We start from the raw sequence: 21,748 nt of genomic DNA, 5'->3' as shown, positions 1-21,748 counted from the left end.
AAAAACCCTTGCACCTCAATCTGGCTCTATGCCGGTTATGCAATATGTATGTATCTTTTCATCCTTACAAACAATATCTGTAACCCCCCATAACCAAAGCCTGACCCCAGATGTACAGTACCTTCCCTCTCAACCTGTGTTTATTTCATTTCAAACATTCACTTTAATAAAATTTTTAAATCTGTGGATCACAGTTTCCAAGCCAGTGTTATACCCGCAAGCACTATCAGCTATTCACACTGAAAACTAGGACATCTAACCAAGTGAATTATGTAATCCACAGGTAGAATTGGCTGCTAGTGAAAATGATGGCAAAACTCACTGACTTCAATGGGAGCAGGATTTCCCATCACACCTGCAAAATTAAGCAAGGCTCATGAACAGACATTTGTTAATAAGAAATAAAAGACTGTGCTTGGCAATGTAAATCTCCAGCCTAATCCCAGTATAATAGCTTTCCTTTTGTGTTTGAGAAACTAAACTGAAAACTTAAAAAGAGGGTCTCAGAAATAGACTGTAAAGATGCACTTCGTGTCACTAAGACAGTAATTTAGAGAGACAGGATGGGCGAGGTAATATTTCTTATTGGACCAATTTCTGCTGGTAAGAGAGTCAAGCTTACACAGAACTCTTCAGGATATTATCACCTACCTTGTCTCTCTAATATCCTGGACCAACACAGCTACAACACCACTGCTGCATACAACAGCAATGATGGAAAATAGACACCAACCCAGGAGCTGGAATCAAAATGTTTTTCCCGTTTTGTTTATATAATCAAAGTTAATATCCTATAACTTGGCAGGTTGAGAGCTGATAGCCAACAAAAAAAATAATGTAAACAGGACATAAACCTGCTATCCTCAATTTTTAATATAGGTCTGACCTAAACAAAATCACTATTTCCTTCAATGAGAATTTTACATAAGTAAAGCTCATAATCCATGCAGACAAAAAGTTTTACATGCAGAACAATAAGTCTGTTAATATATTAGGGGTTCTGAAGAGATTGGTATCAAACTGTTTTGACCACAATTTGCTACTCCTATTTTGTTTAAAATGAGTTTTTCCAAGTTTTGATATAACAGACAGTTCACTCCTATAGTTATTGTATAAAATAGAATGTAGGTGATGCTAAAAAAGGTGAAATGGAATTAAAAGATGATTGAATCTCAATTTACAGACAGCACAGTACAATACAGACAGGGTTTGAATGTTAAACATTTAAAAAGAGGAACACTCCTCTGCAGTCCTCTTCCTATTTTTTTAACAACTTATTTTAAGGGAAGGAAACAGTCTTCCTTTCCAAATCAGTCCCTGAACATAATTAACTTAAATGCAGAATAATAAGTCACCAGATAAAGATTTAGAAGTTCGTTTCCAGTTGAGGTAAAGTTCAGCACAGCAAGTTCACAGTGTATGGGCCAGGGTGAGGCTCTATTTTGGGCTTCTCTCCCCTAGGCCTTTTTGGCCAGAGATTTTGTATTGGTGCTGCCACTGTTTCAGTTTAAATGGTAGTAGCAACAGTAGGAGAACTAGTGTAGATAAGGCACTGGCAGTATTTTAACCATGGCAGTAAATTTTATCTGAGTAGGCTTAGATAACACTGTGCTTAATATACTGATAGCTACCTTAAGTCCTAGTCACTGTTGCCACAAGTGGTGGAGTTGGAGCAACAGTGAGAAACTTGACCCAAAAAACAAACAAAAAAACAAACAAACAAAAAAGCCTAGTTCAGACACAGGCTTAACTCACCTGGTCAAACTACAGAGTAGAGGAAGCATATTCCTAGGCCTGCAGTGATGTGTGCGTTTAGCATCGAGGAGCGGGGGGTTGTCCCTATAGGAGTTTGCATTGTCCAATGTGTCAACTGTGACTTACAAAAAATTAGGAAAGGAAGATATTAAAAAGTCATACAAAAACAGCTTCATCTGTCATTTGAGCTGCACTTATAAATTACTTGTTTTTAAATATCCACACAGCTGCTGTATTGAGAACTGGTGAACAACAAACCAGGAATCAGACAAGTGATACAAGTTTTAAAGGAAGAACTGAGCAAAGTGACTATGACGAATTGGTAATTGTACTTATTTTTCAGTTTTCTCAGAACAGTTCAATACCCATGAAGCCCCTGGCCAAGTTCTCCTCCCAGTTTTATGGGTGCAGCTTCCCTGGACTTCAGTGGGAGCTGCCCTTGTGTGCCAGAGAGCAGAATCAGCCTGATATTTGTAAATAATTGAATTTTGCTGAATTATGCAGTTCTCTCAGGTTAATAAAGATGACATTGAATAGTTTGCTTAACCCTGCTATACTGTGGGCTGGAGCCTGAGTATAGCCAGGTTAAGTGGAATTTCCAAAAGGGGATCTCCCTTGGGATTGGGGGATGGAATGCCACCCTGGGTATGCAGGTCATGGCCCATCCTATACACAGCCAGTTGTAGGGGTTACATGGTAGTAAGCCCTACATCAAAATTAATGGGATTATTCATGGCAGAAATCCATATGTGAAGCGATATGTGCAGAATTAGGCCATTAGCTGTTTCATGGTTGTAACTATAGCCCCTGGATGATAGTAGTAATTGCTTCCCCTATGTTCTGTCTACAAGAGGGATTATGGCTAGTGACTCTGCATAATTATGGATCAATTGGCCACTCTCCTCTCCCTCAACCCAGGATCACGCATTGTCATGGAGAGTTGGCATGGAGCATTGCTCCTGGAGCAGGATAATATCCTGAGAGGATTTTGAAAAACAGGAAAAGCTTGAAAGCAAACCACCATCACATGCAAAATTAAAGGAAGCTGTATTTACACCTAAGATATGAATGCTTTTAATATGCCTGTCAACTTTAATAAATTCCAAAATAAAAATAATGAGAGATGATACAATCCTGGACCTCACAGGCTCTGATCCATAAAGATATTTAGGCTTCTAACCTCCACTGACTTCAATGGAAGTTAGAAGCCTAGATATCTTTGTGGAACTGGGCCTTAGAGCTCAGGTATAGCTAGGGTGACCAGATCTCCCAATTTTATAGGGACCCTACTGATATTTGGGGATTTTTCTTATATAGGTGCCTATTACCTACCCCTACCCCTTCTTCCCCCCCCTCCCCGCCCAACCACCACTTTCATAGGTAGAGCAATAGCACAAAGTAACTTCAGGAAATTACTAGTAGTTTCACTGATCATCAAATTTCTATATACACCTCTACCCCAATATAACGCTGTCCTCGGGAGCCAAAAAAAAAATCTTACCGCGTTATAGGTTAAACCGTGTTATATCGAACTTGCTTTGATCCACCAGAGTGTACAGCCCGCCCCCCCGTGAGCGCTGCTTTACCGCGTTATATCCGAATTCGTGTTATATCGGGTCGTGTTATATTGAGGTAGAGGTGTCATTATAGAAAACTAGCACTTGTAGATATGGAATTATTCTATAATATATGCAGTTGGGTTGAAACCCTGGCCCTGCTGAGGTGGGGGTATGGATTTCACTCCACCTCACTAGAGCCATTATGTCAAATTGTGTCAGATTGTGCCTGACTTCAATGGGGTTGCACAGGTGTAGCTGAGAACAGAATTTTTCCATGAATAGAACCATCTGCCATTTATCTCCTTTTCATGTATCAACCAAAAGTCTAAAAATTATTTGTTAAAAACTTGAGAAATGAAAAACATCCATCTTTTCTTCCTTTTATGAATCAGGCCTGTAATATCTGTGTTCTCCTGTGACCAATTTTTATATTGCAGCTATCCCTGAAGAGTTTAATGTTCAAGGATAATGTTAACTATCTTATTTTGTTTATTACTTAAATACAGAAATAATTTGAACCCAAATCCTTAAACAAATTTCTTTAACCTGCTATTTTAGGCCAAATTCTCCTCACTTGTGAGTTTTACATTTTATAACTCCATTAACTTAAAGTTAATCCTGATTTATGCTCGTGTAAGAAGGAGCAGAATCTGCTAGGGGAGTGTCTGGACCAGAGGTAGCAACTATGGCATGGGTGCCAAAAGCAGAACACGAGCTGATTTTCAGTGGCACTCACGCTGCCTGGGTCCTGGCCACTGGTCAGGGGGCTCTGTATTTTAATTTAATTTTAAATGAAGCTTCTTAAACATTTTAAAAACCTTATCTACTTTACATACAACAATAGTTTAGTTATATATTATAGACTTAGAGAAAGAGACCTTCTAAAAATGTTAAAATGTATTACTGGCACTCGAAACCTTAAATCAGAGTGAATAAATGAAGACTCGGCACACCACTTCTGAAAGGTTGCCGACCCCTGGTCTAGACCATACTCTGAAATAGTGTTGAAGATAGTTTGGTCCCACCTGCAATTATGATTAAACCATTTTCAGCCCTGGTTCATCTGCACCACTTGCAGATGCCTGCTATTAGCAACTAGGGCTGTCAATCACAGTTCACTCAAAAAAATTGCTATTACCGGTAATTAAAGTTTTAATGGCACTGTTAAATAGAATACCAATTGAAGTTTATTAAATATTTTGGATTTTTTTCTACATTTTCATATACAGTGAATTGTATTGTAATTGAATCAAATGATATTTTAGTTTAAAATATTTGCACTGTAAAAATGATAAATTTTTCAATTCACCTCATACAAGTACTGTAGTGCAATCTCATTATCATGAAAGTTGAGCTTACAAGTGTAGAATTATGTACAATAAACTTGCATTAAAAAATAAAATGTAAAACTTCAGAGCCTACAAGTCCACTCAGTCCTACTTCTTGTTCAGCCAATCGCTAAGACAAACAAGTTTGTTTACATTTACAGGAGATAATGCTGCCCTCTTCTTATTTACAATGTCACCAGAAAGTGAGAACAGGCATTTGCATGGCACTTTTGTAGCCGGCATTGCAAGGTATTTACGTGCCAGATATGCTAAACATTTGTATGCCCCTTCATGCTTTGGCCACCATTCCAGAGTATATGCTTCCATGCTGAAGACTCTCATTAAAAAAAATAAGCATTAATTAAATTTCTGACTGAACACCTTGGGGGAGAATTGTACGTCTGCTGCTCAGTTTTACCCTCATTCTGCCCTATATTTCCTGTTATTGCAGTCTTGGATGTTGGCCCAGCATGCATGTTCATTTTAAGAACACTTTCACTACAGATGTCACAAAACACAAAGAAGGTACTGGTGTGAGATTTCTAAAGATAGCTACAGCACTCAACCCAAGGTTTAAGAATCTGAAGTGCCTTCCAAAAATCTGAGGGACATGAGGTATGGAGCATGCTTTCAGAAGTCTTAAAAGAGCAACACTCTGATGTGGAAACTACAGAACCCAAACCAACAAAAAAGAAAGTCAACCTTCTGCTGTTGGTGTCCGAGTCAGATAATGAAAATGAACATGCATCAGTCCACACTGCTTTGGATTGTTATCGAGCAGAACCAGTCATCAGCATGGACGCATGTCCCCTGGAATGATGGTTGAAGCATGAAGGGACATGTGAATCTTTAGCGCATCTGGCATGTAAATATCTTGCAACACCGGCTACAACAGTGCCATGAGAAAGTTCTTCTCAGTTTCAGGCGACATTTAAACAAGAAGAGGGCAGCATTATCTCCTGCAAATGAAAAGAAACTTGTTTGTCTGAGCAATTTGGCTGAACAAGAAGTAGAACTGAGTGGACTCACGGTCTCTAAAATTTTAGATTTGAATTAAAAAATAGTTTTTTGTACATAATTCTACACTTGTAAGTTCAACTTTCATGATAAAGAGATTGCACTAGAGTACTTGTATGAGATTAATTGAAAAATAGTATTTCTGGTGGTTTTTTTTACAGTGCAAATACTTGTAATCAAAAATATTAAGTGAGCACTGTATACTTTGAATTCTGTGTTGTAATTGAAATCAGTATATTTGAAAATGTATAAAACATCAAAAAATATTTAAATAAATGGTATTCTATTATTAACAGTGCAATTAATTGTGATTAATTTTTTTAATCGCTTGACAGCCCTATTAGCAACACATCAGTTTTAGGTTGTAGACAAGGCTATAGAAGCCCAATCCTACAGATGCTCTCACAGTCAGTGGGATTTCTCTTAGCAGAGTAGTTGCAGGATTGGGCCCTCAGTCATGTGTTTCGTGTAGAAAAGCCATACAGTGTTAGAATGCTGTTGTTCAGTAAAGCTACAGACCATTCATCAAACATTTTGAATTAACAGGATACGTATGACATGAGCAAAACCCGTGTGGCATTTCTGATGTGTGTGACAACAGGCAGGCGCGGTGCAGAAAAGGATATTGAAGTAATGAATAAGTGGTTTGACAAGTACCGGTTTGAAACACCTTCTGGACAGTGCATAGATCCTAAGGGGACGGTAAGTCTTAAAAATTATACCATACCAAGCAGACAGCTTCAAAGGGAATGCCTTCCACACCTGCAGTAAGGGCTCACTTGGTGCTATCTGAAGTTGTACTGAAGCAGAAATCAGTACTGTAACTCCTCACTTGACATTGTAGATATGTTCCTGAAAAATGCGACTTTAAGTGAAACAATGTTAAGCAAATCCAATTTCCCTATTAGAATTAATGTAAATGGGGGGGGTTAGGTTCGAGGGAATTTTTTTTTGCCAGACAAAAGGCATTATATACATTTTAAACAAGCAATTTAATACTACACTGGGGGGGGGGTGAGTAGTGTGCACGTGCTGTGTGTTTACAAACATACAGTACAGTACTATAGTTGGGAGGTGCCCCTGCCTTACCCTACACAGGCACAGCCCACTGACACTGCAGATGAGGCAGGCAAGGAGGCTGAAGGTGCTGTAGGCTAGGAGAAGCACATTACACAGCAGTGGTAGCTTCCACTACTCTGCAAGCACCAGGGGCGGGGGGCCTCAAGCCTCAGCCCACCCACTCCCCCAAGCCCCCATCCTTGACCTGCCTCTTCCTCCCCCTCACCTCATCCTCCTTTACTTCCCCTGCTGAGTCCTCGCTCCTCCCGCCTCCCTCCTGCCTGGGGCAATCAGCTGGCTTGCTGTGTTTAGGTGGGAGGAGCGAGGACTCATGCGCAGGCTCTCCCTCTGTCCCCCTTCCCACCTCCTGCCCGGGGCAATCAGCTAGCTTGAGGTGTTCGGGAGGCAGAGGGAGCCTGTGCGCTAAGTCCTCGCTCCTCCCCCCTGCCCCCGAAACACCGTAAGCCAGCTGATTGCCACGGTAGGGGGGTGGGGAGGGAGAGAAGGCACTGATCCGCAGGGTTTGGCGGCGGGGGCCAGAGGTGCAGGGAGGCTGCCACCTGTGGAGAATGCAGGCAGCCAAACAACGTAAGACTGAAGCATTGCACAACTTTAAATGAGCATGTTTCCTAATTGATCAACAACAAAACAACATTAACTGGAACGACTTAAAGTGAGGACTTACTGTATTGTAAAATGTTTAGAAAATATTTCTCCACCAGAGCCCAGAGTTATTGATGATCTTTTATAGACAGGGTTTGGGTTAACTGAAGTACCTGAAGCTATGGATGTGGATCCCTTGATGGCTTATCTTCCCAGGGAAAGGGACAGCCTAATGCAGAAATGTTTAAAACTTCAACTCCCTGGGTGGCAACAGAACTTCTGCAAATGAGCTCCACTCCTCCAATACCTTACAAATCCAAATGCTTGGGACACTCAGTTTCCGTATCTGCAGCTGGGTGGCTATAGGCTGGCTTGAGTAACCTCTCTGAATGATTGATTCCAGGCTTGACTTGAGACTATCTGAGCCAAAAAAAGTAGTTAATTATTTAGAAGGTTTTTTTCCTTCCTTCCCCTTTCACCCCTTTATTGCCAATCTTCTGTACATTATTAGGCTATGAGGCTTTTTCCCTACCTTTGATTGCCCTGTCATGGAAGGGCTAATCTTTAGGCCTCATGATCTTTGTAAGGGACCAAGGCATAGGCAGTGACTGCTAGGCCACACAGCTAGGCTGGTATCCACCAGGCAAGGATGACCAAGAGGTGGTAATCAGTCAGTAGGGATCTCAGTAATTGCCAGAGTGAAGATCAATAAGGAAGAGTCAGAATCAGGCAAGGGATGGACTCCAGTGAGCTGTCAGTCAAGGAGATCTTGATAATGCTGTCATTACAGCATTGCTGAAATAGGCCCTTTTTCATCCATCATTCCTTTGTGTGTTTCCTAAGATTATAAAATCAAGTACAGTATTTGGGTCAGATTCTACCTTTGCTTACACTTGTGCAACACTATTGATTTTAATGGCAGTTGTATCTGTGTAACAGAGTGCAGAATTTGGCCCAATGATGTTATTTCTGTGTGCCTGAGGTAATGTGAATAATTTCTATAATACTGTTATGGCACCAACTTCCTGCAAAGTTTTTGTACATCATGCTAAAAAAAAAAAATCTATGAATTTAAGAAAACTTAAATGTATTTGAATTTTAAAGATGCCAGTATAGACTGCATTGAACACCCAAAATGTAGTATATAAAGTAAAGTGCTTGACAACTTTAGCATATACATGCAAATATGAAAGCTATCATTTCTCAGGTCAGTTTCCCTTCTGACCAGATCCAGTGATACAGCACCACAAAATCTGTATATGCAAAAGGAAATGCTTGCATTTTAGAATTCAGGCTCATTCCTGGTATTAAAATGCAAGGCTGCAAAAGCTAATCTGTAACCCCTATTTACAAATGAACCCACTCAATCTTGCTCCCATTCAAGTCAATCTGAATTTTGTCATCGATTTCAGAGGGAATAGGATAAGACCTTAGGGATTTCAGTGGGAATTCTGGGGGTATAGCTGCAGAACTGACTTCTAAATACTGTCATGACTCTTCTTTTAAGGAGTTGAGTAAAGTTAGATTAGTGGGAGGCAAATGGTTATGAAGTTCTCTAAACTTATAATTATAAAGCAAACTTTTCAGAACCTCTTTATTTTGGGGCAAAAGAGCTCATGGACTTTCTATCACCACATCCTCATTCTGCAGCATTTTTAAATTAAACAAAGTACATGTTTTTTAGGAATCAATTACCCTTCAAAACTCTTCCTTAGCCATTGCTCCCATCATTTCTTCATTTGAGATAAATTAACTGGGACTTGAGAGTATTTACCAGGAAAAAGAATACACATGCCAAGATCTTTGTCTGCCTTGTATCAAAACCTGTAATTCCTGGATATATTTTTGTAGCACAGCGGGCACTCACCACCGTGACACCTCCTGCTGGTTGTCCGGGAATTAGTTCAGTTCCAGCCCCAGAGCACCTCCTGCTGGCTGGTGTCTTCCTACTGGTACCTGCTTCCTCCTGATCTGCATCACTTATAGCACTTCAGGCACCGCATCCCTCCTGGACCCCAGTGTCCCTTACCTTGGGGTGCTGCCCCACAGCAGTGCCCCTACACTCTGGGTCTTCCCTCCCCAGGGAATCCTAAGCCCAACTTGCCTCTGTGACCCTCTGCTAGTCCTCATTTAGTCCCTTCCCTCAGGAGCAAACTGAAGTCTGAAGTGACCACTCATCATTGGGCAGGGGGTTTGAACCTGTTGCCTTTCAAACCCCAGCTGCCTCCCTGCAGCCCTAGTACCTCCCCTGGCCTTTAGAAAGGCCTCAGTCTGGGGACTTATCAAGCCAGAGCTCCTCAGCTCTGCCTGCCTTTCCCCAGCTCTGCTCTGTCTCAGGTACCCTGCTTGCTATCCTCAGCAGCCTAGTCCTCTCTGGTTCTCAGCAAGAGTCTTCTCTCGTTCCTCAGCCTGCCCATTTATCAGGGTCACCTGGACCCTAATTGGGTGTGGCCACACCTGTGGCTGTTTACCCAGCCAGCCTCCCTTGGCTGCTTTTAATCCCTTCTTAACCGGAGCGGGGTGACCACCCCACTACAATTTTAGATGAATAATATCAAGTGTATTGCTCAACTACCGCAATTTAAGTCACAAATCCTTACAGATCTGATTATGATTTCACTTTGCAAGTGTAAATGGGGATCAATTTTTATGAATTTGCTGAGGTGCCAATTAGATTTTAAAGATGAAATCTAACAAACTAAATTTGTCAATTTGATACGTTTTATAGCTAATATAGGAATGGACTTTAGTTAGGATAACTCCTTTTTATTGAGTCCAGGGAGCGTAACTTACTAATTTTAATGCAAGGTTCTATTCACACCAGCTTTTACTTTGGACAGTATTTCTCAAATCAAGACACGTGATGCTCTTAACCAATCAAGATTTTGATAATTCACCCAGAACCACATATGTACAATCAACAGTTCATCAATCAAGTGTAGACATAGCCAGTGTTCTAGGCATGTACTGAACACAAAAATAAAGTCTTGCAAGCAACTGTCATAGACTAAGGTTGAGATTCTGCAGTTATCTCATATACCAGTACAAATCATCAGCATTCCTAATTACACTTACTTATGATCATCTGTCATCAATTCTTCAATTCCTCCAACACATTTACCGCTCTTCCCATATTTCTCCAAGTAGTAAGGATGCACTTGTCTTAAAGATACTTTTAAGAATCCCTGTTTGAATGGGGTGGCATGGAGAAAACAATTTTAAGAACAATTGTTCATGATGTACAATTGTACATTATGGTTTTAAATCTCTTAGGCCAGTCTGCATGGGCTTACAAAGATGAGCATGCTTATAGCAATAGTTAGTTAATAGGCAACATATAGTTACTTGCGGTCTCACTAAAGAGTGTAGGCTCAAGATAACTTTTAGTTATTTATATTCAAGATCAGAAAGAGAAATACAAGCTGAGGTGAAATCTCACCATTTCTTTGTCTTGTAACCCAAGAGGAAGTGAGAGCTGTTCATCAGGCTGGTCAGTGTCCAATAGTATATCTGGGTTCTGCAGCTAGTCAGTAAGCTCTTCTTCCTGTAACCCTGGATGAAGGGAGAGGCTGTTTGAAGGGGATAAGCAAAACTCTGCAGTCCCATAAGGTGACCCAGTTTATGTATCCTGTTTCAGGGTCTGTTGGAGAAGGGCGATCCTCTGATTTTCTATCTGATGACGTCCAGCTGAGGGCTCAGATTTCAGCTATTTCTCTTTTGTTTCCATTGGTATCCAGTAGATGGCATAAGCATACAACAAATTTCTTTAATCCTTTTCTTATCGGAAAATTTTTATGTTGGATTAATTTCAATGACTTTTATTTCAATCTTCTACAGCAGTGGTCCCCAATGTGGTGCCCACGCTGAGGCATTTATGTGTGCCCGCCAGCAGGGGAGAGAAGCCACGGCCCTGCGCCTGTCGGGGACAGAGAACTCAGGCTGCGGGCGCAGTGTTCTCTGTTCCCGGCAGGTGCGGGGCCTGCCTAATGCCCCACATGGGAGAGAAGCTGCCCCGAGACATGGCGGCCCCATGTCTGCCAGGGACAGAGAACTCCGGGGCTGCAAGCTGCGGGCGCCGGTGTTCTCGGTCCCCGGCAGGCGCGGGACCCATCTAGTGCCCAGCAGGGGAGAGAATCCGGGCCCCCGCGCCTGCTGGGGACAGAATACTCCGGGACTGCGGGCACCGGTGTTCTCTGTCCTCGCAGCTTCTCTCCAGCTTCTCTCTTCTCTCTAGATTCATATATTATGTAATATTAAATATGATGGGTTTTTGTATTATTTAATGTACAAATACAAAATAAGCCTTGAAAAATTGTTGGTGCCCGCCACACTCTTCTGAAAACATTAATGTGCTACTGGTCACAAAAAGGTTGGGGACCACTGCTCTACAGACTAGCCTGTTTGCCCTGAAGCATGGGGTCACAGTGCTACTCAGGTTTGGCAGAGCCACTGGTTTCATGACAGAGGGGTGGTCGGACAAAATTTGAGTGAGTAGCATTTTGACTTGGTGCACAGGGTCACATCACCATTCAAATTTGGCCCGTCCCCTGTCTGCCATGATGGAAGGGTGGCCAGACCAAATCTGCCATCCCAGGCTGCTGCCCAGAAATCTGCCACCCTAGTCAGCTGCCTAGTTTCCCTGTAGCTAGTGCAGCCTCTGATAATGGGCATATATTGATTCTCATTATCTTTAGCTCCAAGAGGAAGCTAAAGGTTTGGAATATGTATAAGGGCAATTGGTGGCAGTCTTAGGCTATGTCTACACTTTCCTGCTGACAAAATAAAACCACCCCCAACGAGGGGCAGTAGCTTTGTTGACGGAAGAGTGTCTCCTGCCGACAAAGTGCTGTCCAGCGCATTTTGTCAGTCAAATTTTTGTTAGGCAAGGGTGGTGGGGTTTTTTTTCACATCCCTGGCCGACAAAAGTTTTGCCGACAAAAGTGTAGTGTAGACATAGCCTTAGTTGCTGCAGACAGAAGGGCAGAGTAAGAACTGTAGCTGTTAACAATGTTCTTCAGGGCATGTTTGATACCGCTGGCTTCTTACAACTTACAGTAGCTTTATATTAATATAACTCTAATGACCTTAGTGGAGTTACTCCTCATTTACAATTATGTGAGTGGTATCTGAAGCAGTCTCTAAGGCACCAGTTCAGCAAGGTACTACCTGGGACCTCACTGTCTACTTATTGGTAGGTTAGCACAGGCGGACAGAGTCCCTGGAGTAATGACAGAGGCACACAGAACATCGCTTTATTAGTGGACGAGGGCACAGAGGCAGCTCCCCTCCTACCAGTGATGCTGCTTACCAAACACAGTTTTGTTTTCTCCCTACAGCAGAAAGCACATTCACCCCTGAACTACCTCTCAGAGTTACTTCTTGTGTCAGGGGCCTTTCCCTGCTGGGAGGAACCACTCACTTAGGAGCTATCTATTGGTGTGCTCAGAAACACCCACTCACCCACCAAAACAATAACTGTTACAGACTTTATGCATGTGACAGACTTTATGCATGTGATTAGTACTATTGATTTCAAGAAGACTTTTTCACATGCCTAATTTTAGGCATATGCTTAAGTACCTTGCTGATTTGGGCTCTAGATCAAGAAGGGAAGAAATCTAAATCACATTTTAGCTATTATTATTTATTTGTATTATAGTAGCATTTAGGAGCTCAAGTCATGGACCCACAATGTACAGTTAATGATACTGCAAGGTGTAGTAGTGGCTTTAAAAATACTTTTTATGGCTAATTAAATTGATCTTTTAGCTTTATTGTTATTTCATTTGTTAATAAATAATCTCTTTTGATAATTAATTATTTTGATCAGCATATCTAACACAGCTGTTTGTGACAGGAAATATTGCCAGCATTGGAAGAGTTCCGGGATCAAATCAATCAATCTGAGGATGAAATTAGCTGCTGCCTCATTACTCTTATGAGTCATGGGAGGAGTCACGGCCTCATTCAGGGGAAAGATCGTGACACAGTTGATCTTGATGATATATTTGCGTTATTCAACAATATACAATGCCCAAAGCTCCAAGAAAAACCTAAAATCTTCATCATTCAGGCATGCAGAGGAGGTGAGCAGGACATTAAATAGTGTTTGCAGGAGTAGTATTGAATTTCAGACTCTTTCTATGAAGGTTTCATTTCAGGTCTCTATAAAGGGCCTACAGTACGGATTATTAAATCTAGCCCAGTGACCTCAGCAGTTCTCTGTACTCTGGTGTTGGACAGCTAGATTCCCGCCCAGTTCTGGTCTCTCAATCTCGAAGCAGCCAGCATTGAAAATAACACAGAGAACATGTGTTCCACCCAGAGAGGACGGCAGTGCCTTGTGTTATTGCACAGTGACACCCTGGCCTGTTAAGGACACCCCATTACAAAATGCCAAAATGAATCTAACCTATCCTCCTAACCCAGCAGAATGGTGGAGGTGACAAGGGCCTCAAAGTTAGCAAAACTTATGTAATGGTAAATGGGATAGTCCTCAGGGCTCTGACTGGGAAACTGAAGACAAACCCCTTCCTCACAAGAAAAGGTACATAAGGCCTGACTACAACTAGTTCCTGCTCTTATTGGGCAACCTTCTGGCTTAACAGTTTGCCCCCACAGTATCCACAATGGTATGGAGTACAAATAGCCATCTTCTTAGGCCAGCTTTGCCAAGCAACAGACTTTTTTCAGTCCATTGAATAGTCCCAGAAGACCAATTTCACTGATGAAATGCTTGTGGGGATTTGCTATATATAAGATGCAATATTTCACAAGTACAGTTTTATGAAAATTGATACACTGAGTCAGAAATAATACACTGCCATTTTTTACCAGGAGACTGTGTTTCCTAATTATTAAAAGAAACAGCTGGGAGCCAAAGAGGAATCAGGGTTCCAACAGGCAGACAGGTTTATGGGGTCCTAACAGATTCAGAGAGGCACCTAAAAGAATCTTATTCTAATCATCTGAACTTCATAGATCTCCAAAATGGAGATAGAAAGCTCCCAAGAACAGGCTGTTTCATGATATTTTGTGGGGCTCTGGGAAAGATGTAACCAAAACCTGAATCCACCCCAGTTCAGAGCAGATTTTCGGTTTTAATGCAAGTCAAACATCAACCGAGATCAATGGTTGTTTGCAGACTTGAGCTGTTGCTACTTGCACAACTTTACATATTAATGTCCCCCATAAGCCACTTCCCCCCACAGCTAGGCCGCACGTTCTTCCCAGACATTGAGACCATCTAGTAGAGTTGATTGATAAAATTATTTTATTTATTCATCATTACAATATTTGAAATTAAAGTGTTGTTTTAATTCTTCAGGTTACTGAGATACATAATTTTTGTTTTCAAAAATTTTAATGAAATTTTCATCAGTTTTTCATTTCAAAATGTTTGTTTTCAATATTTTTGATTTTTTTGTTTTTTCTCTTTTACCCCTTTTTCTTCTTCTTTTCCAATTTTTTCCAGTTTGCAGTAGATAGAGGGAGGGGCAATGGAAAAAAAGAAGGGGAAAAAAAGGAAAAATGACAAACCAGAAAACGGAATTTAAAAAAAAAAAAGGAAGAAAAAGCCTATAATTCATTTTCTAATTTTGAGTTTTAAAAAAAAGTAAGAATTTCTGATTTTGATAAAAACAATATATTTAAACAAAATGTACTTTACACAAAAAGTTTCCTCAACTCTGCTATCTAATAATCCAGCTAGCTAGCTAACCCCATAACCACCATATCTCAGTCCCTGCATTCCTTCCGTAGCAGTAGGTGGGAGTGCCAGGATGGGAAAATATTGTGATACTTGTAGCTTTTGTATAAGAGAAACAAGTGTATAAACAGCAGCCCATACATGCAAGTCATGTATGGCGACAGGCAGTCATTTTACAGTGTGTTTAAACATATTTCCTTGTTATAAAAACAGGAAAAGAAGACCATGGAGTTGAAGAAATAGAGCATGAATTCAAGGAAGCTGATTGTACTTGTAACTTGATAGCTGTCAGGAGGCTGCCAACAGCTAGTGATTACTATGTCGTGTATTCCACTCAAAAGGGTAAGAGAGATGAGGCCAAGTTAGGCCCCAGTTACATACATGAATTGTGGTTGATTCCAGTGAGGGTTTGTGTACGTGAGAGTAGAATTTGGCCCTTTATAAATGCAATTTCTGACTGATTTTTTTTTTGGTCCAGTTCCAATTTAGTACAGTAGTTTTTATCCCCATTCTACGGAGAGGTTAAATGATTTGCCCAAGGTCACACAGGAAAGCCCGTGGCAGAGCTAGAATCTCTTAACTCTAAGCCCTGTTCTTTAAATACAAAAGCATTTCTGACATAGGCTTTGGGATCTCTCAATAACTTTTATTTCATAGTCAGGGGAAAAGGGTAAGAGATTTATACTGAGGAAAATACGATTTTTCTCTATTGGGGCCAATATCCAAACAGGATACAGAAGGATAACGTGAATTCATGCCAATAGTCGTCGTATGGGGAACAGAGACTTTTCAATTCCCCAAATGGTGAAACTGGGCCTAGTGGAAATGCTGATGTAACCTCACCCTGATATGATAATGAACTCTAACAGCTGGGAGGTGGCCCGGAACAATAGTCTGACGAGCAGGCCCTAGATGAATAGAGAGATCTCTGAGACACAGTAGGGAGAGGTGGTCTCAGGTTGTCCTGACAGAAAGGGGGTCAGTAAATGGACATTGATTTCAAAAGATGTAAGATTTTCTTTTCTTTTCTCTACATTTAAAGGCTCTTCTATATGGGAAAGTTATACAGGTCTAAGGCATGAATTTAAACCAATCTAGTACTGCTGGTGTAACACCCTATGTGGACACTTATTCTCCTATGAGTGCCTTTTTCAGTTTAGTTTATGTCACTTGGAAAAACTAAAGCAAAAAAAGCTTTTCTTTACTAGAATATGTGTATCCACACAGGGGGAAGGGTGTGTATGTAGTGCTGGTAGAGCTATACTGGGAGTTAGGTGCTTAGGTGCATTTGAAAAATCCCACTAGGTTCCTATCTGCTTCTTTAGGCATCTAAATATCTTTTAAAATTTGGCCCATAGTTAGGAAACGAAGTAAATGGCTATTTTTTCAGAGATGCTGAACAGTTGCATCCTCCAAAGAAATTAGCTGCTGCTGAAGTCAAGACTGACATGGCTATTAATAGCAGTGTTCACCACTCAGAAAACGGAAACCTATCACACCTCCAGTTTACTGAAACCAGGCAAAAGAATTGTCAAACACAGCTTCTGATGGAGAATTTTACTTTACATTAGTAACGAGATGGGGGGAAAATCCACTAAAATTTGGTGTCATGTGGGTGGACTAAGGCTATATCATGATGGAATGAAAAACAATGTGTCAAATTCTTCATTGGATTTTGAGCTAGCATTGTTCGGTTTCATCTGTGACTAGTATATTCTGATCTACTGAGCAGGTGGCGGAGGAGGGCGGGAGGAGAAGAGATCAGTAGTGTGTGTTTGCATTTCTTTGTCCTGATTTCAGTAATGACAATTGCATTAATTTTAATGAATTGCATATTTTTTTAAAGAAATACGACAGTGGGAACTGGAGGTGTGTGAGGGAAAACAGGCCTTGAACTGGGGCTTCCTTTCTCTGGAGCCTTTCTTGTCCTTCTCCTTTCTTTTCCAAATTAGTTCTCCCCGCCCTTCCCCCCAGAAAGACTATATTATTCAACATGTATAAAAACAATAAAGATTTGAACAGGGCTTTCTTTTGTGGGAAGGGTTAGAGGTGGCCTATGTATGGAGTTCAGTAGAGAACATTTCTTGTAGTTGCAGGTACAAAAGTCCCTTATGTCGCAAAGAAGCATTTCCACTAATGCAGTCAAAATTACATACAAGTCTTAGATGTTATTTGACCTTAGCAATTTTGTACTAACTCGAAACCACAAAAACCAAGGCTTCAGAAAAAAAGCCACACAACTACATACATCCCTTCACACTCATCTACATCCACTTTCAAATATACATCACCCCTAACAACTGAGCAAATCAACCACAGTCATCAAGGCGGGGCAGATTCAGAGTTAGTGGGGCCCTGTGCACAGCTTCATTTTTGGCGCCCCCCCATCCCCTCCTCGGGACCCACCCAAGAAAAAGAACATTCTCTCTTATCCCCCTCGCCCCATTTTCATTCTTTTTTTCTTCATCCTCCTCCTATATTATAAGTAATAGAAAGTAAATTAAAATAAAGTGAGGTACCTTGATTGGGGCAGGGGGTTGGGGGGCAAGAGGGGTATGGGGGGGCAGGCTCCGGGACGGAGTTTGGCTGCGGGCACTGGGCTGGGGCAGGGGGTTAGGGTGTGGGAGGAGGTGCGGGGGTGAGGCTCTGGGATGGAGTTTGGGTGCTGGGTGCAGGCTCCAGGCTGGGGCAGGGGGGTGGGGCAGGGGGAGGGGTTCGGGCTCTGGGAGGAAGTTTGGGTGTGGGCTCTGGGCTGGGGCAGGGGGTTGGGTGCAGGAGAGTTCGGGGGGGTGTCGCTTACCTTGGGCAGCATGGCTCCCAACGCAACCGGCACATCCCTCTGGCAGCGGCTCCTAGGTGGGAAGGCCAGGGGTCTCTGCGCACCCCTGCAGTTCCCGGCCAATGGGAGCTGTGGAGTCGGGGCGAGGGCAACATGTGGCGACAACCCCCTTGCCCCTTCCAGGGGCTACAGGGATATTCCGGCTGCTTCCGCGAGTGGCGCAGAGGGAGGGAGGCAGTGCAGGCAGGGAGCCGCCTTAGCCCTGCTGCAGGCACGTCTCCGTGCGCTGCCTCCACCAGCACACAGAGCTGCCTCCCCCCCTACCAGGGGCACGCAAAGACGTGCCAGCAGCCGGCCACTTCTGGGAGCGGCATGGGGCCACCAGCCACGGAATGCAGGCAGCCTGCCTGCCTCAGTCCTGCTGCGCTGCCGGCCGGGACTCGGGGGCAGGTTGTCAGATGAGATTTGTCCTGCATTTTGGCGGCTGCCCCTGTCATTGGGGGCCCCGTGCCACCACACTGTTTGTTTCATGGTAAATCGGCCTCTGCATCAAGGGATGCCCGACAGCTTTCACTGTCCCCGTGGCATGACAGAATTCCTGGGGGTGAGAATTTCTTAGTTTGTATTTGTATTGCAGACCTCCCAACAGTCCTGGGTTTTGTGGGACTGTCCTGCTTTCACCCACAAAATCCCCTGTCCCTGAAGCAGCTTCTGTCCTGCACAACTGGCTGGGCTTGTCTCCCCACTTGGGGCATATCAACCTGGCTCTGGCAAGAGGGATTCCAGTGCCACACAGGTTTGGCCTGCCCACCCTGACGGGGTGGCTGGGCCACATTTGACTGAGTGGCATTGCAATTCTGGTTGCGTTGGCGGGCCAGGCCAAACCTGAGAAGCACTGCGACCCTGTGCAGTGGGAGCCAAGTCACAATTCCTGGAGCAGAGTCAAGCCCAGCCAGCCCCTGCAGGACAGGAAGCACAGGAGCTGCTACTGCTGTGGGGTGAGCATGGGGTGGGCTAGCTCTTCCACTTTCTTCTCTCTCCCCCCAAGCTGCCCTCTCCTGGGTCTCCCATCCCCAAGGGCAGGAGCTGTCCCACTTTAACTACTGGAAATGTTGGCAGATATGGTATTGACTTTAGGAGCTATAATACCTTGCTATTTGTGAGTAGCATTCAGTTGTTGGGTGGTTTGTAAAGTAAGTGTTACAGTTTGTTAGGTTAGGTCAAGAAGAGCCCCATTAAACTGGTGGTGGTGTCTGGCTTGCCACGAGAGTGTGCAGCCTACTTCCTCCTTCACCTCCACCCACCTCTGCTTTGTTTATCAACACATTGGGGGGCTGGGTAGCACCATGGTTCTGCCAACTCCCTGCCCTTTTTCTGCTCACTTTCTCATGGTGATGAGCAGTGGCAATGCAGAGACTGCACTCCACAGGAAACTCCACAATCAATTCTAGCTGATCCTAACATGGCTGCACAGGAAGGAGGAGGAGAACCATTATTTCTCCCTTTTCCTCTAGGTGCCCATGTTAGGGCTAATGATCACCTGGTGTTAATATGTCTTTAAAAGTTCATAAGCTGCATTTTGACAATCAACTTTTATTAGGAAAAATCTAAACTGACGAGCTGTTCCTGCTCTTTTCCATCTGTAGGTTATGTTTCTTTGCGTAACACGGAAAAAGGCTCTAGGATGATTGAAGCAATGGATGAGGTCTTTTCAGAGCAAGGCATGAAGTGGCATATAGGGGATTTGTTTACTAAAGTAAGTATGCAACAAAACTGCATAAAGAGTATGTTCAAAGTGACTTGCAAAGGAAAACTAAGTGGGTGTCCGCTCTTTATTGCTTCTTTGCAGTGTGTGAAGATAGGCTATCGGGTAGGTATTTTGGGTGTTTTAAAGTTTTTCTCCTTTTTCACTTCAGAAATTTGGATTTTGTTTACACTGAAGGGCAAAATTCACTCTTGTCCTGAGGACCAGCATAAGGTCTGTGCAGTACTCACATCTTTAAAATAGTGCTCCAGTGGTATTTAAGTGATATATAGACCTTGTGCTGTCATTCTGCACAGGGGTGAATTTCACCCATATGCAGCTGGTAAAATAGTGGAATTGTAATATCTCAAGAAACAAGAAATTGACAACCAAGCAGCTGGAGAAGGGAGGAGATTTTTAATCTGATTGTTTTAAAACTCTTTGAGTAACAGCTTATTTACCATCAACACCTTAGACATACTTGGAAGAAAGGATGGTATGATTAGAGTCATCACAACTGCACAGTTTGAGAAAGCTCCCAATATGTGCCTGATACCTCCAGCAAAATCAGGGAAGACTAAACTTAGCATTCCTGATATTTGCAAGGCAAAAGCCCCAAATGTTAAAAAATAAGACACGTTCGAGTTTTCTTTATATAAATAAGCAACTATAACAACAAAATGGAACAACCTCAGTATTTTAAATTTCCTTTAGTGGTCACCCTTAATTACTGTGTATGTTGGGCCAGATCCTCAGAGTTACACCAATTTACAAGAGCTGAAGATTTGGTCCATTAAATACATTTAAAGTAATAAAGTTAATAGAGAGCATATACTCTACATGCACATGTGATATTATTGCTGAACTGATGCAAGTGGCTTTCAAACAAAAAATAACATCAATTTCACTGTACACACACACACATCAGTGAAAAAATATTTCCATTGATGATAATCAAAATTTAGAGGTAGGCAAAGTAAGAAAAATGCTCCTTGAGAAGTCAGAAATCCAGTGATTTAGACTTTTGAATTTGGCTTGTTACAAATGGACTAGTGAATGAATAGTAAAAACAGGTCTGATTTGTTGATCTAAATATATTTACCATATGATATTGACAATTTGTGTTTTTACATACTGTTAAAGTTTAACTTTTTGAATTTCAACATCTGTTTTCGTTAAATAATTGTCTGATTGCTCCCCATAATTTCACACCACTGTGAACATTTAAATTGATAAAATCTTTAAAAAATAAACATTTGATATTAGCCATTGAAATGATAAAAAAAATAAAAATTGAATTCTGGCAAGGCTAGCAATAAGGTACTAAAAAAAGGTCAGCAAAATAAAAATCAACAAAATAATGTACATGACTGAAAAGAAGCTGATTAAAATCATAGGATGCAGGATGGGAGTGGAATACATGGGGGTGGGGGATGCCCAGCTAAAGGCTGGGGTGAGTTGATTTTCACGCACACTCGCTAGAGAAGTAGTTGACATTAGGTCTGAGCCCAGTACTTTTCACTGTGGAGGCTTGTGTTCAGTTAGGTGACAAGTGGGCAGAAGCCAGTTCATTCCTTCCTGTGGTTAAAAAACTACAGCTAGAACACTGCAGAGTTCACCTCAGAGAGTTTCCATTTAATGCTCCCTTAAGGAGGAAGGGATTAGATGAGTCTCAGGCAGAGGAAACAGCTTCTAACCCATCCCCAATCCAAAGGGAAAGGAACCATTAAACCTTCGGAGGTGCCTCTCCATGGTGTTATTGAATCTTGCCAACTCGCTAGACCGGAAGGAGCCACACTGTCATTGGCTGCCCTTCCATGCAGTTCGCCCTCGCCCAGATGGGACGGCAGTAACAGGTGCTTTGCCTCAAGTAGCGCTTTTGCTTCTTGTTCACTTGTAGATGAAGATTTAGACAAGACACAAATACTCCAAGACCCAAAGATGCATGGTCTGCCTTAGGGCTCAGCCTACATTCCTCCCCCACCCCTCCTCAGCCCTGTAACAGATTCTGTGTGTAGTAGCATCATTCACCAGTGAAGGTTTGGATTATGTTTTTATTTATTTTTTGATTAAGGTTTTATTTTTCAGATCAATAAAAACCTGGTGCATGAAACCTTTAGTATCCATGGATGCCCTGTGAAAGAGACAATAGTCGTGGAATCAACTCTGACCAAAGCTGTGTACTTTGCACCTTAA

At 42.2% G+C, this 21,748-nt stretch overlaps 1 protein-coding gene and 1 long non-coding RNA gene across 2 annotated transcripts in view; one reads left to right on the top strand and one right to left on the bottom strand.

Moving 5' to 3' along the window:
- The window catches only part of LOC123364885, a 17,687-nt gene extending 6,812 nt beyond the window's left edge, over nt 1–10,875 (bottom strand). The window contains exons 1-2 of the long non-coding RNA XR_006577325.1: nt 10,761–10,875; nt 10,397–10,506 (exon numbers count right to left, since the gene is read on the bottom strand). This is a non-coding gene — a long non-coding RNA (uncharacterized LOC123364885). The remainder of the gene's footprint in view (nt 1–10,396; nt 10,507–10,760) is intronic.
- LOC123364884 (caspase-14-like) overlaps nt 1–21,748 on the top strand; it is a 22,745-nt gene extending 997 nt beyond the window's left edge. The window contains exons 2-7 of the mRNA XM_045007377.1: nt 1,983–2,077; nt 6,206–6,361; nt 13,179–13,407; nt 15,243–15,371; nt 19,455–19,564; nt 21,641–21,748. Of these exons, the coding sequence (XP_044863312.1) occupies nt 6,218–6,361; nt 13,179–13,407; nt 15,243–15,371; nt 19,455–19,564; nt 21,641–21,748 (720 nt within the window). The 5' untranslated portion in view covers nt 1,983–2,077; nt 6,206–6,217. The remainder of the gene's footprint in view (nt 1–1,982; nt 2,078–6,205; nt 6,362–13,178; nt 13,408–15,242; nt 15,372–19,454; nt 19,565–21,640) is intronic.

The sequence above is a fragment of the Mauremys mutica genome, chromosome 2, assembly GCF_020497125.1.
Source record: "Mauremys mutica isolate MM-2020 ecotype Southern chromosome 2, ASM2049712v1, whole genome shotgun sequence".
Taxonomy (NCBI): Eukaryota; Metazoa; Chordata; order Testudines; family Geoemydidae; genus Mauremys; species Mauremys mutica.
Note: the sequence above shows the minus strand (reverse complement) of the source record. Positions and strands in the feature narration are given on the sequence as shown.